At 35.7% G+C, this 19,642-nt stretch overlaps 1 protein-coding gene across 13 annotated transcripts in view; it reads right to left on the bottom strand.

The window, feature by feature from the left end:
* LOC138713728 (longitudinals lacking protein, isoforms H/M/V-like) overlaps positions 1 to 19,642 on the bottom strand; it is a 614,547-nt gene that overhangs the window by 150,121 nt on the left and 444,784 nt on the right. Inside the window, exons 5-6 of one of the 13 annotated variants that reach the window (XM_069846054.1) lie at positions 17,462 to 17,577; positions 14,568 to 14,870 (exon numbers count right to left, since the gene is read on the bottom strand). The exons of 10 other annotated variants lie outside the window; for them this stretch is intronic. In XM_069846054.1, the coding sequence (XP_069702155.1) occupies positions 14,583 to 14,870; positions 17,462 to 17,577 (404 nt within the window). In that variant the 3' untranslated portion in view covers positions 14,568 to 14,582. Of the gene's footprint in view, positions 1 to 4,468; positions 4,888 to 14,567; positions 14,871 to 17,461; positions 17,578 to 18,401; positions 18,841 to 19,642 lie in introns of those variants that run through there. 2 more of the 13 variants (XM_069846058.1, XM_069846064.1) reach the window with 2 other exon arrangements.

Raw genomic sequence — 19,642 nt, 5'->3', positions numbered from 1 at the left:
CATTATGATGATATGGCTAATACAGTAGAATTCCTCATATCCGGCAACTGTGAGACAAAGCCAGTCCCGGAATAACTGATTTTGCCGGATAATTGGAAAATATGATTATAGGTTATGTCAAGACATACTGTACTGCACAAACATTTTTTTCCATGTCGAAATTTAGTAATTTTCGTATAGATATTTAAAAATAAAGTTTTTAAATACGTACAACATTTATTTTTACTACTGAATACAGTAATGTACATTCATCAGTTCATAATTACAGTAATACATAATAGCATAAAAAATACAAAAAGGTTTCGTAACCTTATGGCAGTTTTAAATGGCGGTCAGGTGAGTTATGTGATGTGAAGAGCAGTGTAGCCAACATCGCAAATATGAAAATGATGATGTAGCGGTCGATGATTTGAACCTCTTTAACATAGCTTTAATGTCTGCTTGTTTATATATACTATTACTCGAATGAAACTTTTACGTGCTACAGCATAACAGAGAATTTCACACTTTCCTGTTTAGACTCATCCAACATCCCTTCGAAATTGGCGAGTTCAAGTGGTAAATTTAAAGATATCACCTCTGCTTATTGTTTGCAAGGCCCGAGTGACAGCTTACTGATGCTACCCGATCTACTCCAGGGACATAACAGAGTTTTCTGTCTATGTTTTCACATGAGAACAATGTAAAGAGTAACACAATATGTGGGATGTGCGATCCACAAAAACCACTCACATCTTCGTCTGACTCTATCTTTTCGCATAATTACAATTTTTTTTTTTTTTTTTTTTTTTTTTGGCTTAGCCAAAAGTGTCGTTGTTTTGGTATTGCCGGTTATTTGGGTGCCGGATACGAGGGATTTTACTGTATAAAAACTGTAGTCAAGCTGATGATCTAGGAAAGAATACACACATTTTGAAAAGCCAAAATGAAATGTACCGGTAACCTTAAAGATGAATGATATTTATTTATACCACGTGTCTCAGTCCAACAAAAGCTGTGCATGGGGTTTCTCAGTACCAGTTTGTTCATAGTGCGTGAAGCTGACATTATATCACACATGTGCGGAGTGTTCTCAGTCTGAGTCATTCAACCATTGTAATAAGGTGTGTTTGTACTCAGAGTACAGTATTTTTTTAAAAAGTATGCAATATGACTAAGTTTAGGTTTTCTTTAGAACTATGTCTGTTCTTATATGATTCTTACATATGTAGGCTACAGAGTCCAGTAGTCAAGTTCGAAAACTATTTGCTAAAAGATTTCCTGATGTGATGATTCCAACACGTGAAAAAATTCGTAAGTTAATATGTAAATTTCGAGAGAATAGAAGTATTACAGATAACAAGATCAGACAGGAAAAGGATTTTGAAGAAAGGAAAGTTGGCTATAGCTCAGAAAATTCACCTAATAATCAATTAGGCAGCTTGCCCAATAAGCAGGAATGTTTCATTTCTCCACATACAGAGCTACAAAGGCGTACATTTTGTGATTGAGTTGTGAATAACGTGCATGATGGAAAAAGACATAAACCCATATCTTACCGTATCTTATTTTCTTCCCTGACGAGGCTTAGTTCTATTTCCATACCTACATAAATGGCAAAGTGATGTACAAGTTCCGCATTTTACATCTAGATAGGAACACCATGGTCATGTCGTCAATGAGTTATAATAAATTACTTGCTGTTATGAAGGAAATCAGGTAACTATTCTGTACATGTATATCAAAAAAAAAAAAAAATGTATGTATGACACTGATAAATGGATAACTCACAAATTTTCCTGAATAATTACTTTTTATTAAATTTCACTGCTAAGAGTTTGGCACAATGTTTCATTAAAGCAGCTCAATCAATCTGCATTGCAATAAGTTTGTAGTGAGAACTGTTAAAAGATTACCACAGTTAACTGATATTTTCAACTGCAACAATTACTCAATATTATAAAGTGAGAGCGATCTCAAAGAACAGAAAAAAAAAAAAAAAAAAAAAAAAAAAAGAGGAGATGTGAGCTATTAAATTTTTTTAGTCAGATCCACTTTTCAGCAGTTGCCTCTAATGCTGTTTCCTTTTGATAGAAAGCAGTCTATACTCAGCCAGCTATACTTCACAGACAGATGGTCACACTGTCGCTTTAACTTGAGAAAATGACATACATATGAAATTATAAGTACGTACTAGTAACAAAAATTTCGTAGGCAAAGTTACGGGAAATCTCTGTCAGAATAACAGCCATCAGGAAGAAAATTTCTGACTTTCCAAATAATGAACCACTACATAATACACAATGATGGGGTACATGGTTAAAAAATGGTGTGTTGTTAATTACGAAAGTAAAATTTATGTTATTCTTTTAAAGTCAGTCAATGTTTGAGTTTTGTTTATTGTACATTTTCAATATATAAATACATTTTATTATTCATAAACATGAAATTCGTGTTAAGTGGAATTTATGATAGAAGACAGTGTACTGGCAGCTTTTCTTTGTATACTGCTGTCTTCCACGTGATCATTCCACAGGTACTCTTAAGGTTCCCTATAGTTTATCTTTATGGAACAAATACGAACACAACTTTTTCACCAGCACATAAAAAGAGGGATCATTTATCACTAATTACTTGAGATGATCATGTATTTGAAAGAAAAGCAGACAAAGAAACTTATAATTAATTACAATTCTATAATTTCTACAATAACAAGATTAATGTGTAAGGCACAGTATATTTAACCTAGCAACAAAGAATGTATCAAATAGATTCTTTCATATTAGGAAAGAGTATGAAAATTATAGCCGACATTATCTTAATGGAAAAGTGTAAGTTACAGGTTAAAAAGAAGAAGAAAAAAAAACGATGAAGAAGTATAGTCTGGAAAACATAAATAAATTTTCAGAAATTAGAGCAGAAAACATGGACAAAACTATTAAATATTGTATTTACTGACATTGTCATTATTAACAAAAGGGTTTAATGATTACTTAATCTAAAAGAAACATTCCAAAATTCAAATGCCACTATTACATTCTAAAATATTGTATTAGTTCACAAGAAAAGTAATCCTCAAATTGTGTCTAATATAGCAAATGTAATTAATGCTCACTTACAAGTGCTTTACATGTTATTTCAATAATAAACGCCCAATGGCAATACCTAAATGAGTGAAGGAGCTGAAAAAGAAGAAAGAGCCAGGGAGGGGAACTTGTGAGAAGGAAAATATAAGAATGTTAAAAAAGAAGAAACATTACGATTTAAGAAATTGGTGTGAATGGTCAAGGTTAACAGGCTAGGAGTAAGGGTATTAAGAGTGTGGCCAAGAAGGTTTGTTACGTGGTGGTGTTGTATGAGTGTGGTACACAGTCCTATGTTTTGAAACGAGAGTAAAAAAAATTGAATAGAACTGAGAATGGACCAAGAACATTAATAGTGAGTGAATCTTGTTGTGGTGATTGTTATTATTATGTATAGGGAGGATAGTAATCTACTTTGAGATGAAGGGGGAATAGTTAGTCAGATATTAGAGGAATATGGAGGGTGGTCGTTAGAATAGATTGGGTTGGAAATGTGTTAAGTAATTGATTAACTAACGGACTTACTCGTGTTAATTATGTAAGTCTGTGCGGCTTACAGCTGTTTCGGTACTTCATCACACCATCCTCAAAGCCTACTAGATCTCGGCGTCATCTCGAACTTCTCTGCCTGTTATGTGGGTGTGTTTGCTTGTTGAAAGGTGTTGAAAAGTGGAGTCAAATAGTGTGTGTGTACTGAAATTGATCTGTGTGTTGAGAATTTGATCGGGGTGTGTTTTAGTGTGTTTGTATATTTCGTATTGTTCTAGTGTGTTGAGTTTTGGTTCTTGGGTTGTATGTGTAGGATTTCCATGTCCGCATTTATATTATTGTATGTATGGTTAGCATTGGTTATGTGATCGGCATATGTAGATGTATTGTGTCCTCTGGTTATTGCTTTAATGTGTTCCATAACAGGCAGAGAAGTTCGAGATGACACCGAGATCTAGTAGGCTCTGAGGATGGTGTGGCAAAGCACCGAAACAGCTGTAAGCCGCACAGACTTACATAATTAACACGAGTAAGTCCGTTAGTTAATCAATTACTTATATTCAAGTGTTAAAAGTAGTGTACGCGAGATTCATAATGAAATGTGTTAAGTTAGGGGCAGGAATGTAATTCTGAGAACCGGTCAGTTTATTATAGAAATCTGTAAATAGTGATGGTGAGTTCCTGAATACAGAAATATGAAGGGCCATCAACCACTTGGATGTTTTGCTTAATGACAACAAATCATATCATAATAAACGTCCAATGAAAGTAGAGGAGGAGGAAACTGTTGTCAAAGGCACTTCTACAAGTGCATGAATGTGTAGTGAGACAGTGAATACCCATTTCATTCTCTAAATTATATCCTCAAATTATTTCACTGATTTCTATCTATGTATTTTGTAAAGTACAAAATAATTACTCAATGCAAGATCCTACGCCTGTGGATGTTTCATGGAAATATGTGTAACAAGACTGCTCTTATGCTTTATACGAATAGAACAATATGGGCACTGAAACTGAGGTGGTTGACCACATTCAAATCTTAAATGTCTTGTGAGATTTCCTTTGCTCATGTAAGATTTGCAACATTTCGGACACTGAAACATACTGTCATCTATTGTATGCTGTGTTTGTTGTGCCTGTATTTGTTGTGCCTGTTGCGTGTCGAGCTCTTCAAGTTTCATAAAGGAAATATCATTTTGTACTTCTATCTTGTAAGGTGCATTACTGACGTCAGCAAAAACTTGCTCAACAAGAGTATTCATCATACTCCCTCTTTCTGATGTATGGTTATCCGAATTTAATAACCCCTGAAGATCCATCCATTGACTCATATCTGTAAAGAAAGGGCATTATCAGTAAAATAAATATGATAATAGGTACAATTATTTAAGTCTTTTATATTCTTTTGTGCGAGATCGTGCTTATTTGCTTGCTTTCCGCACAAAACCAATACGCGGTAAGAGTGAAATACCACATTCAGTATTCCCAACGTAACACACAACAATTTCCCTCTTCTTACCGCTTAAGCGCCATATTCATTTTACTGCTTTAGGCTTTTAACATATTATTTATAGAGACGTTTAACATAGCAATAATTATAAATTGGAAACTTACCACTGCAATTTCACCTAAATTGCACTGTTAATTATTGTTTTTAAATATTTGCAAAAATTAAGCAAACTCTACAACACCAAAAAAGTTACTGCATTTGCAATGCAAGTAACATTAAGGAAACCGTGAAAAAATCAACGAGATTCCAGATGCCGATGTTATTACTGCAATATGTTATATAAATAATATTGTTCAAATATTAAAATGAAAAATAAATCATTACATAACCTTACCGTTTGTTTTAAGTTCGCATTTATAGACTGGGGGAAAAAAAAGACAGACGTATATCACGGCCTGCTGGAATATAGTAAACACAGAAAACATTTTATAGCAACAATGTTGAAGAGAGATATTTTTGTTTTTAAAAGTTGCCGTCATTGAACAGAAACCAAGATGGAGATTTCATTGCAACTAATTAGAAATTCCTCTTTCAGGTATGTAATAAACGATCTTCGCACAAAATAATGTACGATACACGAGTGGTATGTTTGTTTTCATGTTCTTGGAAATTAAAAAAGCTCAACTACGTTTCGCTTTTTCAATCTTTTCCTCGAACATGAAAACATCAACATATCGCTCTTGTAACGCATATTACTATTGCAGTATTACTAGAAATAAAAAAATATATATATGACAAATCCAACAAACATACCCAAAAGCTTCAAGAGAATTTTTACACAGAGGAAGTCCTATAACTATGCCAGTACATTATATTCTCGCAAATCCGGCCTCCTTCTAGTGTACTTCCTATAATTTCTGCTGTAATAGTTTTCTGGGAAATTTGCACCAGTGCCATGTGTTATACTACATTACTTATACACATATACACATATGTGGGTCAAATACTGAAAATAAATTACTTATCATTTTCAATTTATAATTTTTATATTAATTATTTTTTTTTCTGTTAATGATCTAATTGGAATATATGAAAAGTAATTTATAGAGTTGAATAATATAAATATAATAGAAAAAAATAAAAATAGCCACATGTGGAACATTCTAGTTTCGATTTAGGAGAGCAAGTGGAATTGTTGGCACAGCTTATAATATTAAATTTAATTACATTTTTAAGCATTCTCAGTAATCCAGCACTTCTCTGTGCAAGGAATGGCAGGATTAGCAAGAGTCTACTGTATATTGTGAATAACTTTCATACTGTAAAGACTCACCCCGAGAATGTTGAACTTTTATTGTATTATTCATTCATCGCTTAACACGGAACCATATTCTCTGTTATTAAATAAAAATAATAATAATAGCTTATAACTTTAACTCATATTAAGTGGTGTATTTCTAAACAAAAAAGTACTCTGGCTCTGGGATTTCGGTAGTCCAGGTAATACTCCTCGTCGTCATCCTCTTCATAATGATGATCAATGATGATCATCATCATCTCCGCAGGAATACTTATGGAATGTCATAAGAAAATACATGGGTTCTAATCTGTATACAGGGGCAGCCGGGTAGCTCAGTTGGTAGAGCAGCTGGCTACGGACTGGAAGGTCCAGGGTTCGATCCCAGGTGGTGACATGATTTTTTTCTCGTTGCCAAACATTCAGAACGGCCCCGAGGTTCACTCAGCCTCCTATAAAATTGAGTACCGGGTCTTTCCTGGGGGTAAAAGGCGGTCAGAGCGTGGTGCCGACCACACCACCTCATTCTAGTGCCGAGGTCATGGAAAGCATGGGGCTCTACCTCCATGCCCCCCAAGTGCCTTCATGGTATGTTACAGGGATATCTTTTTCTTTATCTGTATACAGAAGTTGTTAATTCTGCGGAGTAGACCTCATTATGAAATAATTTAAATATGAATTTTTATAAATGCAAAATTTGATAATAATATGAAAATAATTAAAAGTGTCCTGGCACCGCCCGGCATTAAAAAAATAGTACCCCGGCACTGGCAGGGCCTGCCACACCTGAAACACATCCCTGCTCATATTATACTTTCGAAGTAGTCACACAGATTTGGCATTGTTTTTCACAATTCTACCTCTGAACTAAAGTTATCATTCTAAAGGTTTTACTTAATTTGACTTCTCAGGAATAGTCATGTTGCATATATGGTGAGCCATTGAAGTGCGAATCAGCATAAGCACTTGTGCTATAGTCTAGTGGCAGTGATGCAACTATACTTAAACTATGGAATAAAAACAGTTAAAATGCTAATTGCTTACTATTTGTTGATGACGGAGAAAAATTCGCTCTGGCACCAAGAATCGAACCTGGGACTACCAGTTCTACGCAATGGGTGCTCTACCATTGAGCTATGTCAAGGCGCAATCCACAGCACTGGATCGAATCTTTCTCTTTTGGTTTTTTCCCTTTGTGGGCTTACTCCATGTTCGACATACATTACGTCATCATACAAGGAGCGCACTCATATGAGTGACTTGTGTGGCCGGGATTCTGCAGTTTATTTACACTATTAGACAAATAATAATCTAAGTAAAGATTATTAATTTCTTTCCTGCAGAATTATGTTATGGTTATTAAATCAAAGGAGAAAGATTCCATCCAGTGCTGAGGATTGAGCTTCGGCATAGCTCAGTGGTAGAGCATCCAGTGCGTTAAACTGAATGTCCCGGGTTCAATCCTCGGCATCGGAGTGAATTATTCTCCATTATCAACAAATAATAACCATAACAGATAATTTTGTAGGACCAAAAATTTAATAATCTTTGCTTACTTGGTTATTAATTTTAAGAAGAGGGGTGCTAAAAATGGCTGCCTTCATTGTTCACACAATGTTAGTACTACTTTAAGAAACTACTAAGGTTGGATAAAAAGTAATGGCAACAGTTCGATATTTCTGACATGGCTTTATTCACAGGGGTACAACATTTACGTACCTTCTATATAGTTGCCCCCCTTATTTATTACCTTTTGCCAAATGTTTGGAATGCGTCGTACACCATCAGCACATCCATCTTTGTTGATGTTTCATATTGACCACCCTATAGCACGGATAATTTCATCTCTGGTATTGTACCAGGTCTCTTGCAGTGGTTCTTTCACTTTGGTGAAAAGATCGTAATCGCATGGACTCATATCGGGTGAGTACGGTGGATGTTCCAGAATCTCCCATTTCCAGAGGCGCAAGAGGTCCTTGACAGCAGCAGCGGTGTGACTCCTTGCATTAACGGCATCCCTGCCTTACTGGAACGCTTTAACCCATCGTGCCACTGTATCGGTACATGCTTCACGCAGTCCCTGAAAACATTCTTGTGCACTATGGCCTCATGTCACTTCAATTTTGATCCAGGAACGTTGCTCTAGTTTTGTAAACGTGGTCTTAGCGCGCTTGCACTATCCCTATGAAAGTCAATGTTCTACACACTGCAATAGATTGACAGAGTACTGTCACCGCTGGCTGCACTAACTCATCTAACAGTCCTTGTTCATGTCCACACAGCTGGCAGCTCTCGAACGCACCATAGTCACGTGACAACAAGTATTGCCATAACTTTTTATCCAACCTATGTATCCATCACTCACTGTTGAGAAATGGTGGTAATCTTCTGACTGATATTAAACTTCAGTTCTTCCAGTGTGGCTTTGTCTTGTATACATCTTTTTAATATTGAATTTACCTCAAAGATAAAAGTTGCAGGGAGTGAAATTGGGGGAATGAAAGGGCCACAAACCTCGACTAAGAATACATACAAAACGAAGCATAGCTGGTTACCGAGCTAGTTGCTGGTAACCTAGCTGGTTGCTGAGTAGAAAGTTGGGGTGACCAAAACAAAGCTTGTTTGCACCTGCCAGTCAGTATAACTGAATTTACTCTGCTTTTCCAAATTGTCTTTAAAAAATAATAACAATTTGTAAAAGTACCGGGATGAACTGTATTGGTCTCCAGAATCTCCTAAGCATACCTTAGATATGTTGGCAGAAATAACCACGTAAATAATTCCACTTTTCTGAAAAGCATTTTCTGTCATAATGAAACCTTTTAATTAAACTCCATATAGTTAATCTTAATGCAAATAGAACATTGATAAAATAATATGTATTACCGTAATTGCCAAAAGATAAGTACCGATAATTATCTCAAGTTTCTAAAATCGTCACTTACTGTAAAACATCAATTTTTCATTTTGAAATGTACTTATTATTGGTATCCATTTCACACCACCTCATTCTAGTGCCAAGGTCAAGAAAGTATGGGACTCTATCTCTATGCCTCCCAAGATCCTTTATGACATATGAAGGAGCAACCTTTATCTTTATTGGTATCCATTTCAACTCCTACTTCATTTCATAATTTCAGAATAAGGTATACAAGGTTTTGGTGGTCGAAATTAATAGCAGTAGGTGTTCAGCACGTGCGAAAGTGTGCACAGACTCTCAGGATGCATGCGCAGTAAAGACATTTAGGTCCCTGGTAGCTGGAAAAAATGAAGAGTTCCATTCTACCAGCTACCAGCGAGCTAACAGGCTAGGTAGCAATCGACCAAACAGTCTTAATCTTGCACGTCTTCATTGCGTAATGTTTAGGCATTCCTTCCAGCAAGGTAACCAATCAGGCTACCAGCTACCAGCTAGGCTTTGTCTTGTACATATCCTAACTTTGTCCTGGTTACGGTAACTTAATTTCTGTGATAATCCATTTTGAAACTTGCGTACACTACTTTTAACACTTGAATATAAATAACTGATTAACTAGCGGACTTACTCGTGTTAATTATGCAAGTCTGTGCGGCTTACAGCTGTTTCGATGCTTCACACACCATCCTCAGAGCCTACTAGATCTCGGCATCATCTCGAACTTCTCTGCCTGTTGTGTGGGTGCGTTTGATTGTTGAAAGGTGTTGAAAAGTGGAGTCAAATAGTGTGTGTGTGTTGAAATTCATCTGTGTGTTGAGAATTTGATCACTAAACACACCCTGATCAAATTCTCAATACACAGATCAATTTCAGCACACACACACTATTTGACTCCACTTTTCAACACCTTTCAACAATCAAACGCACCCACACAACAGGCAGAGAAGTTCGAGATGATGCCGAGATCTAGTAGGCTCTGAGGATGGTGTGATGAAGCACCGAAACAGCTGTAAGCCGCACAGACTTACATAATTAACACGAGTAAGTCTGCTAGTTAATCAATTACTTCATTTCTGTCATCAAAATATTGATTATATGAACTGTGACAGAGACCTGTTGAAAAGCAAAATCTAACTCCCTCCCGATTAATTCCCTAAAAAAAGGGGGGACAAAGTCATATTCAGTATGTGTGGGCATCAATTGTTGTCTGATAAAAAAGAGACAGAATTATTAGTAAGGATATGTGGCCTCTTCAGTCCTTGTAGATAACCATCTGCAAATTTTATTTCTGAGGTAAACAAAATTAAAAGATGTTGTATACAAGACACAGCTACACAGTAAGAACTGAAACTTAATATCCTTTAGGAAATTGCCACCATTTTTCAACAACTACAATGAGTGCTGGACAGTTTCTTAAAGATGGAAATCTAGTCTTTCAGGTGAAGCTCCCTGTAAAGCAGATTTGAATAATTTCAAGGGAAAAATTGTTCTGGGGCCGGGTATCGATCCCGGGACCTCTGGTTGAACGTACCAGCGCTCTGCCAACTGAGCTACCGGGAACTCCACCCGACACCGTCTCAACTTTTCCCTTTATATCCACACAACTCGCGTGGGCTGACAAAACGCCAGAGACCCGCATCGAGTGCACACAATCTCTGTGTGACTTGGAATTATGGTTTTCTGTTAACGTACACAGTGACGTATATATTATGCAAATCTAGTCTTTCAGGTGAAGCTCCCTGTAAAGCAGATTTGAATAATCTCAAGGGAAAAATTGTTCCAGGGCCGGGTATCGATCCCGGGACCTCTGGTTGAATGTACCAGTGCTCTGCCAACTGAGCTACCCGGGAACAGAAAACCACAATTCTAAGTCACACAGAGATTGTGTGCACTTGATGTGGGTCTCTGGCGTTTCGTCAGCCCACGCGAGTTGTGTGGATATAAAGGGAAAAGTTGAGACGGTGTCGGGTGGAGTTCCCAGGTAGCTCAGTTGGCAGAGTGCTGGTATGTTCAACCAGAGGTCCCGGGATCGATACCCAGCTCTGCAACAATTTTTCCCTTGAAATTATTCAGTTTCTTAAAGAGGTGTCAAAAATATATAGACAATGGAGGTGGCCAGTTTCAGTACCTCTTTTCATAAAATTGGTAAGTAGATGACTGTTTAACTGCTTTTGGTTCATATATGTGGGCCTACACTTGCATCACCATCACTCTACGATACCCACACATGGCAACAAGAGCTGCACTCAATGCTGATAGCACAAATATAGCATGCTGGTTCTCAATTAAATGCCTCTCTGTAGTACACAAATGCAATTTTAATATAAAATGAAATAAAAACCTCAGACTAATAGTAATTACTTCTTAAATTGTATGTCAATATATTTAGTACTGGTATGTGAGATCATATAAGAAACACATCAGGAAAAAACTTTTAAAATAATTCGTGTTCAATATATTTGCAATACAAATTTATATTTGTATACATCATAAAAGACTGCGATTTTATTTATTAAATATTTATTTATATTTATCGACAATCTGCAATCAGCAGCTACATAATTTCTTGCGATTTAAAACAGAGAACAGATTGCACACTCTTCATGAAGATTTTCGTTGCCAATTATTTTCTCCTTTCTTCTCCTTCCTCATTCTGCGCTGTGCTACTTCTACTGTTACTTGTCAAGCATCTCTATACAATCAATACTCTTCCATCATCAAAATGGACAAGTCATTGGTTGCAAGTACTGGACAGTAAGACTGCTGATGGTTTCATTGTCACACGCAGCACATTAATCAACAACAACAATTTCTGTTGTCACTATTGACCACATATGGATACTATATAGAAGCAAAGCAGTGGCACGTCAATGTCATGGGAACATATCAGATGTCCGTCAATTAGGTTGATCAGAAACAGCCGAAACTGATCAAATTGTGTCCCTGGTGTACTCAAGTTTGGCTGCTATGAGTCATGCTAGCTCATGGCTGGTTTCGTACACATTGAGTTAAAAGTGTGGTGCTAGTTTGACATGTTTATTGCTCTGTACGTGTATTATAGTGTAATATTGTATAATATGATGAGAATTCGATATAATTTAGAACAAAGAATCTTCATTTACAACAGTTATGTGAAAAAAAAAATTATTAAAAATCCTGTAAGAGGAAATTTTGTCCCAATTATTATGAGATACATGTTCCATCATCATTACAAACAGTTTTTTAAGTTAGTGAAAAAAGGGCGAACACATAATATTCCTTGTGACTTTTATTTGTGGGCTACCTTCAAACATTGTATGCAAACAATGCATGTAATCTGGGGGACTTAAAGGAATACTGTAAAACGGGGTGACTTGATACACCTGGGGGGACTTGATACGTTTCGTAAGTTCATGTTTTGGAACCAAAACGTCAAATTACAAAATGTATAAAGTCCCCCCCAGCATGTCTAGTCTCCCCGTTTTATATGCTGGGAGACTTCATATGTTTTGTAGGTTGATGTTTCGTTTCGAAACATCAACCTACAAAACGTATCAAGTCACTCCCAAGTGTATCAAGTCACCCTGTTTTACGGTATGGTGGTCTAAGGGATCTTACCTGGACTCTTATTACAGAATGAACACTGATTCAATTCCTAATGGGAAAGGAATTTTCTCATGAGATTTTGGCCAGTGTATGAGACTGGTGCCCACACAGCATCAAGATGAATTTGAGGAGTTAGATTAGGTAGCTAAATTCAGTTTACAAAACCAGCTGTAATGGCTGAGGAAGTCATAATGCTGACCACACAATACCCTCACACTGGTTGGATGATTGTTCAGCTGCTGAAGCAAGTGGACATGAGGCCAGTAGTAAGCTGGTCGGCCTTGGCCCTTCATGGGCTGTCATGCCATGGATTACTATGAACATCCAAGTGATGCAGCACTCTGGTGACAGCAAAACACTATCAGATCAACCTGACTGGTGAACACGGTTAAATAAACGAAAAAAATCCTTCAGGTTACTACAACATTCTCTTACCTAGAAGTAAAATTTTCGTTTGCAGGTAATGATACAAGTGCACACAAAAGGAATACTTTTACTCATGTAATTTGCATACCTACTAATTAAACGTTCACTTCAACAATTATAATTATTAGTATACAGTATATTACATGAACTATACAGAATTTAAGACTTATATAAAGGAAGTAGAGTTAACTTATTTTTTTTTTCGTGTACAACAGATAGAAAATATAATTTCGAATTATTTCATGGTAAAGCTTGTATGTACAATTCACTACATTTAAGAGGTAATGAATATAATAAAGTAACATATAATTAAACAAAAATAATTATATATAAAATCATTGATTCGGGAAATCTGTAGTTACCTTTATTCAGATGTTAGAGTAAATATATATATATATATATATATATATATATATATATATATATATATATATATATATATATATATACAGGATGCTTCAAAAATACGGGGCATAATTTCAGGTATGTATTTACCACATGTAGATAATCAAAATAGTTCATTACAACATGTGTCCGGAAATGTTTTATTTCCGAGTTATGGCCTTCACAACATTTATATTCACTGGAGCCATACCTCATGTTTTAGAAGACACTCCACTGATCAATCGTCAACACATTCACTTCTTGCATGATGGCGCTCCTGCACACTTCAGTCGTACGGCTCGCCGGTACTTGGATCGAAGGTTTCCTGATCGATGGATAGGTAGAGGTGGCCGAATTGCTTGGCCTCCACGCTCACCTGATGTGAACCCTCTCGATTTCTACTTGTGGGGCTATTTAAAATCATTGGTTTATTCGTCTCCGGTGCCTGATTTGTAATCCCTTCGGAATCGAATTGTGGCATGTTCTGAGGACATATGCAATACTCCTGGAGTTTGGGATCGTGTTCGCAGGTCAATGAGACATCGATGTGAGGTCTGTATTCAAGCAGGAGGTGGACATTTTGAACATCTTCTGTAATGACAACGACCTGCGGAAAGAAAAACGTTCCGGTGAATTTCAATGTTGTGAAGGCCATAACTCGGAAATGAAGCATTTCCGGACACATGTTGTAATGAACTATTTTGATTGTCTACATGTGGGAAATACATACCTGAAATTATGCCCCGTATTTTTTAAACACTCTGTATATATATATGGTTTATTTTAGTTTAGGTTAGGAATAAAATTTCATATGATACAGAACGAAAACACATTATGAAATGTTCACTTCTTAAAAGGTCTATACAAAATTATACATTAGTCCATAATTACATGTATATATGGTATACATTTTTACTTAATTTCAAGTTATTCAGTATTATTTCAACTTTAATTACACTTATAGCAGCACTAACGATGCTGCTGCACTTGCTGCAGTCTAGCAGCCGGACCTTCATGCTTCGAAATAATATGCTGTTTTAAATTGCTTTTCAGCTTTGACTTTTTGGGACAGTATGGGCACTGAAACTGCGGTTCCTTGCCACATTCTAGATTTCGATGTCTTACTAAGCTGCTTCGGTGTATGTAATGCTTCCCACAAGTTGAGCATTTAAATAGGTCTTCTCTTGCATTCTGGTTAGGTGCAGTAATTTTTCGTGGTTGGCTTCCAATTCTAAATTCTGTGTTGTGTTGAGGCGTCTGCATGAAAAAGAAAATTTCATATTAGCCATAAATATGTAGATCTAACAATGATCCACAATGTTCACATTGATATTAAAACAGCTTGTGTTATGTTAAATTGAAAAAATATATATATATATATATATATATATATATATATATATATATATACGGTAGGCTTATATTTACTTTCCTTATAGTGTCCAGTCTTCTATACAAGCTGGGTAAAAAGCATGGGCCACTTCTTGTAACTTTTCTATGTTTAATTTTATGAAAAAAACTAAAAGTTGTGGGATAAAAAGGGAATATTTTCTGCATGTTTTTAATTTATAAAGAGTATGCCAAGGAGTCATTTTTTTTAATGACATCATGTGCGTATTTTTCTATTTCAGGATTTTTCAGCTCTCAAAATGTACAAAATCATATTTTCTGCCATTTGTAAACTATTATTTCGTAAGAATTGCCTCAAATTTATGATCCCAATGTACATGTGCATAACAAAGATGGTAATCACCTATTACCTTCATCCTTGTCCTATCATCATATCCGATCATTATCAGTATTTCAATGTGTTCTCTTTCCGTAATATTTATCCTTGTCCTATCATCATAGCCGATCATCATCAGTATTTCAATTTGTTCTCTTTCTGTAATATTTGGCATGATTAGTCACATGAAAACACCATTGTTATCCAATTGTTTTGTCAGCTTTTATTTGTGATTATTTAATTCATGACAACTTATTTTCTATAACAACAACAAATTCCACAATTTGGGACATCTGGCCGAAATCTACGGCTGACCACTAGGATCCAGAATACAAAGCAGAGGTTAAATTAAAAATACAATATGATTGCGGAGAGAATACGGAACAATGATAAATTTAAAAATAAAGTACAATTTGAGTTCGGAGAAACATGAGATGAAAATACATTGAAGAGAAATGAGATGAAGTGAAAAAAAAAATTACATACTATTATACAAGTGATTGTGTAAAGTGGATAATGAATCTCTCAATACCTTTAGACAAATTTTGTTAATGTCCTCATTAGAAAATTTAAGAGAAAGGAGAATGGTTTTGGTTAAACTAAATGAAGTTCCCCTAGCGCCAAAAAGAAGTCCTTTCACTTCCCATGTATTAATATTCATTTTGTATCTCTCACTGAAGTGAGGAATACATGGGTTGTAAATAGACTTCTTTTCATTGTTAACGTTGTTGGCTTGTTGATCATCCTTCTCGAAATGGACAGTGGGGTCAAGAATGAGGCTTCTTTGATTTCGGCGATCGATGGCTATAATGTCTGCTCTTCTCGTTGACCCATTCTCTTTATTTTGTATGCCGACAGTAAAAAATACGCGTAAGATTTCTGACTGTTTTATGGGGACTAGTAGGGAAACAAGACAGACAATACCAGTACCTATGTATAGAAGAAATTATTTATTTATTGAATTAAATAGAGAGGCCTGTGAATTTCCGTGTTTTTGTAGTCTAATACCAGCCTAAATGTTAATGAATTACTTATTTTACTCGTAATCTTTAGAAATTATTCTTAATATCCAGGCTACAATGAAATAATAACCACTGCCTCCTTGAATATCAATATCATTAGGATGAATGGAAATACCATGCATATTTTTAATGATCTAAATGTATGTACACACATTTGGATCATAAATCCGAGGCAATTTTTACAAAATAATAGTTTATAAATGACAAAAAAATACTATCTTGTACGTTTTGAGACCTGAAAAATCTAAACATGGAAAAATAAGTACATATTGCATTTTTGATTCTTGCGTACACCACTTTTAACACTTGAATATAATTAATTGATGAACTAGTGGACTTACTCGTGTTAAATATGTAATATTCGTCCGGCTTACAGCTGTTTCAGTGCATCACGCACCATCATCAGAGCCTACTAGATCGCGGCGTCATCTCGAACTTCTCTGCCTGTTAGGAGGGTGTGTTTTATTGTTGGAATGTGTTGGATTGTGGAGTCGAATAGTGTGTGTGAACTGAAATTGATCTGTGTGTTGAGGATTAAACACACTAAAACACACCCTGATCAAATCCTCAACACACAGATCAATTTCAGTACACACACACTATTCGACTCCACAATCCAACACATTCCAACAATAAAACACACCCTCCTAACAGGCAGAGAAGTTCGAGATGACGCCGCGATCTAGTAGGCTCTGATGATGGTGCGTGATGCACTGAAACAGCTGTAAGCCGGAAGAATATTACATATTTAACACGAGTAAGTCCACTAGTTCATCAGTTAATTACATATTGCCATTAAAAAAACCCTGACACACATTTTGGACATGAAAAAAACAATTTTTGAAAACATGTTCAAATCAAAACATCCCTTTTCACCCCCTATAACTTTTGTATGTAGAGCTCCTTCGTAAAATTAAAATTAGGAAAGCTACAAGAAGTTTTCCATACTTTTTATTCGCTTTGTATAGGCCGTATTGGTCACACGCATAAATTAATACCATAATTAATATGTAAATAATAATATAACAATACTCATCATAACCACCATCGTAATCTTCATCAATTATAATTCCACATAACATAATTTCACACCTTCTTACCCTTTCAAACTGCTGACTTCTTGATCTGGCCGCAATTCCATCAAGAGAATAAAACTCCGCCATATTCCTGATGGAATGTAATGGATAATCATGTTTGGGCCAATGGCGAGGAACATCTGTAATAGAAATACGTAATCAGATTCACATTCCTAATGAAAATGAATTTCTTAGTGAAAGCAACAAAGCTCTTAAATACATTTATGTTTTATCAGTTTCAAAATTATGAAGTTCTAAATAAAGTACAAACAGGATAAATGGCATCCAGATCGATTAATATTTCTGATATATCTGACAAAAATCTCAGATTGAAAGGCTGACTTCCAATGATCACTATAATTTCGTTAGGCAAATCCAAAAACTTATAAGATAAAGTGCTTTCATATTGCAATATACATTCATATAACTTTACACCATTTCAGAATATGAGTTAATATCTTCATGAATATTTTCCGCTGCTTTATTTAATTGGCGGCCAGGTAGCTCAGTTGGTAGAGCAGCTGGCTATGGATTGAAAGGTCTGGGGTTCGACCTCTGGTGGTGACAGGATTTTTTCATTGCCAAACTTCCAGAACAGCCCTGAGGTTCATTCAGCCTCCTATCAAATTGAGTACCTGGTCTTTCCCGAGGAGTAAATGGCAGTCAGAATGTGGTGCCGACCACACTACCTCAATGCTGAGTCAAAAAAGCATGGGGCTCGATCTCTGTGCCCCCCCCAAATGTCTTCATGACATGTCAAGGGGCTACCTTTACCTTTCAATTAATTATTATTTTACATGTCCCAAAATAAAATACAAATCAATAAGATCTAAGGTTCGACAATCTACAGTAGTACAGTAAATAATATCAAAGTAATATCATTATAAAATATATTTATATCACATAATTATATGATTAAATTGAATATATACAGACTCAGAGATACATAACAACACAACACAATTTTATTCATATTTAAGTACTCGTTAGTTTCGTGAAATGGTTCGATATAATAAAACCAGGACATCATTATTCACAAGTTTATATATAAATAATCTACAGTAAATATAACATGTATGCAAAAGCAAATAGCAAACATTTTTGTTTTTTTTAAGTACAGTCTTTATCTGCAAATATGAAACAAACAATCTTTATGGATTAGTTGGGGCACCATGCACTAATAATATGTGTTGCTTTAAGTTTCCTTTCAGGTTCATCTTCTTAGGACAATATGGACATAAGAACTGAGGTTCTTTTCCACAAACAAATTTCATGTGCTGCCATAAACTTCTCCGGTGTACATAATCTCTTCCACACTTTGGACACTTATACAATCCTTTTCCCACCTTCTGACTTTGAACAATATACTGAGGTTGGGCTCCTTGGAATGAATGCTGAGATATCTGTTAAAAAATAAGTACAAAATTACACCATTACATTTTCTGTTAAACTGTTTAATAAATCAACTACATATTTGTGTATAGGTTGATCAAAAAAAAAATACATGACTACGAAATTAGTGGCTCAAAATGTTGCTGAATAACCCACTAGATGGCTGTAATCTCGAGATGGGGTTAGTAACATGTAAAGTGCGGAAATGGGTGTGCAGTGTTAGTCCAATTTGACGACGTGCTTGGAAACAGGATCTTTCTGTAAGTGCAGTATTCTACATGACAACGTGCTTGAGAAGCGGTGTCCTGTGGAAGTAAGCAGTTTTCCACTTTTTACGGATAAATACATATCAGCACTGCTACTTACAGACCTGTTACTAAATCTACGTATTAATCTGTGGAAAGATTTATTAAATCTACATACTTAGAATTCAACAAAGAAAATTTGATAACACAATCTCAAGGGAAAAAATGGAACTCTCTGCATTATAATCCACAGTTAATTCCCGATTTACCACGAAAATCGTCTGTAGTTGCATTTAGATTGGCAACAAGCCATGATTGTTTGGCCAAACACCTGCATAGAATTGGAATATATCAGTCCCCTAACTGCCCATTGTGTAACTCAAACCAAGAAATGGATTCGGAACACCTCAAAATCTGTGCTTCACTGGCTGGCCATGATAATATCTTTGAAAAATATTGGAGTGCAAGAGGTCAAATGACTTTAATGTCAAACGCCTGGCATTAGAAAACAACAACAACAACATATCAGCAGCTGAGATCCATTATCAGACTATGAATATGTATGGTA

The sequence above is a fragment of the Periplaneta americana genome, chromosome 14, assembly GCF_040183065.1.
Source record: "Periplaneta americana isolate PAMFEO1 chromosome 14, P.americana_PAMFEO1_priV1, whole genome shotgun sequence".
NCBI classification, from domain to species: domain Eukaryota; kingdom Metazoa; phylum Arthropoda; class Insecta; order Blattodea; family Blattidae; genus Periplaneta; species Periplaneta americana.
The sequence above is the reverse complement of the archived record's forward strand: the minus strand, read 5'-3'. Positions and strand labels throughout refer to the sequence as shown.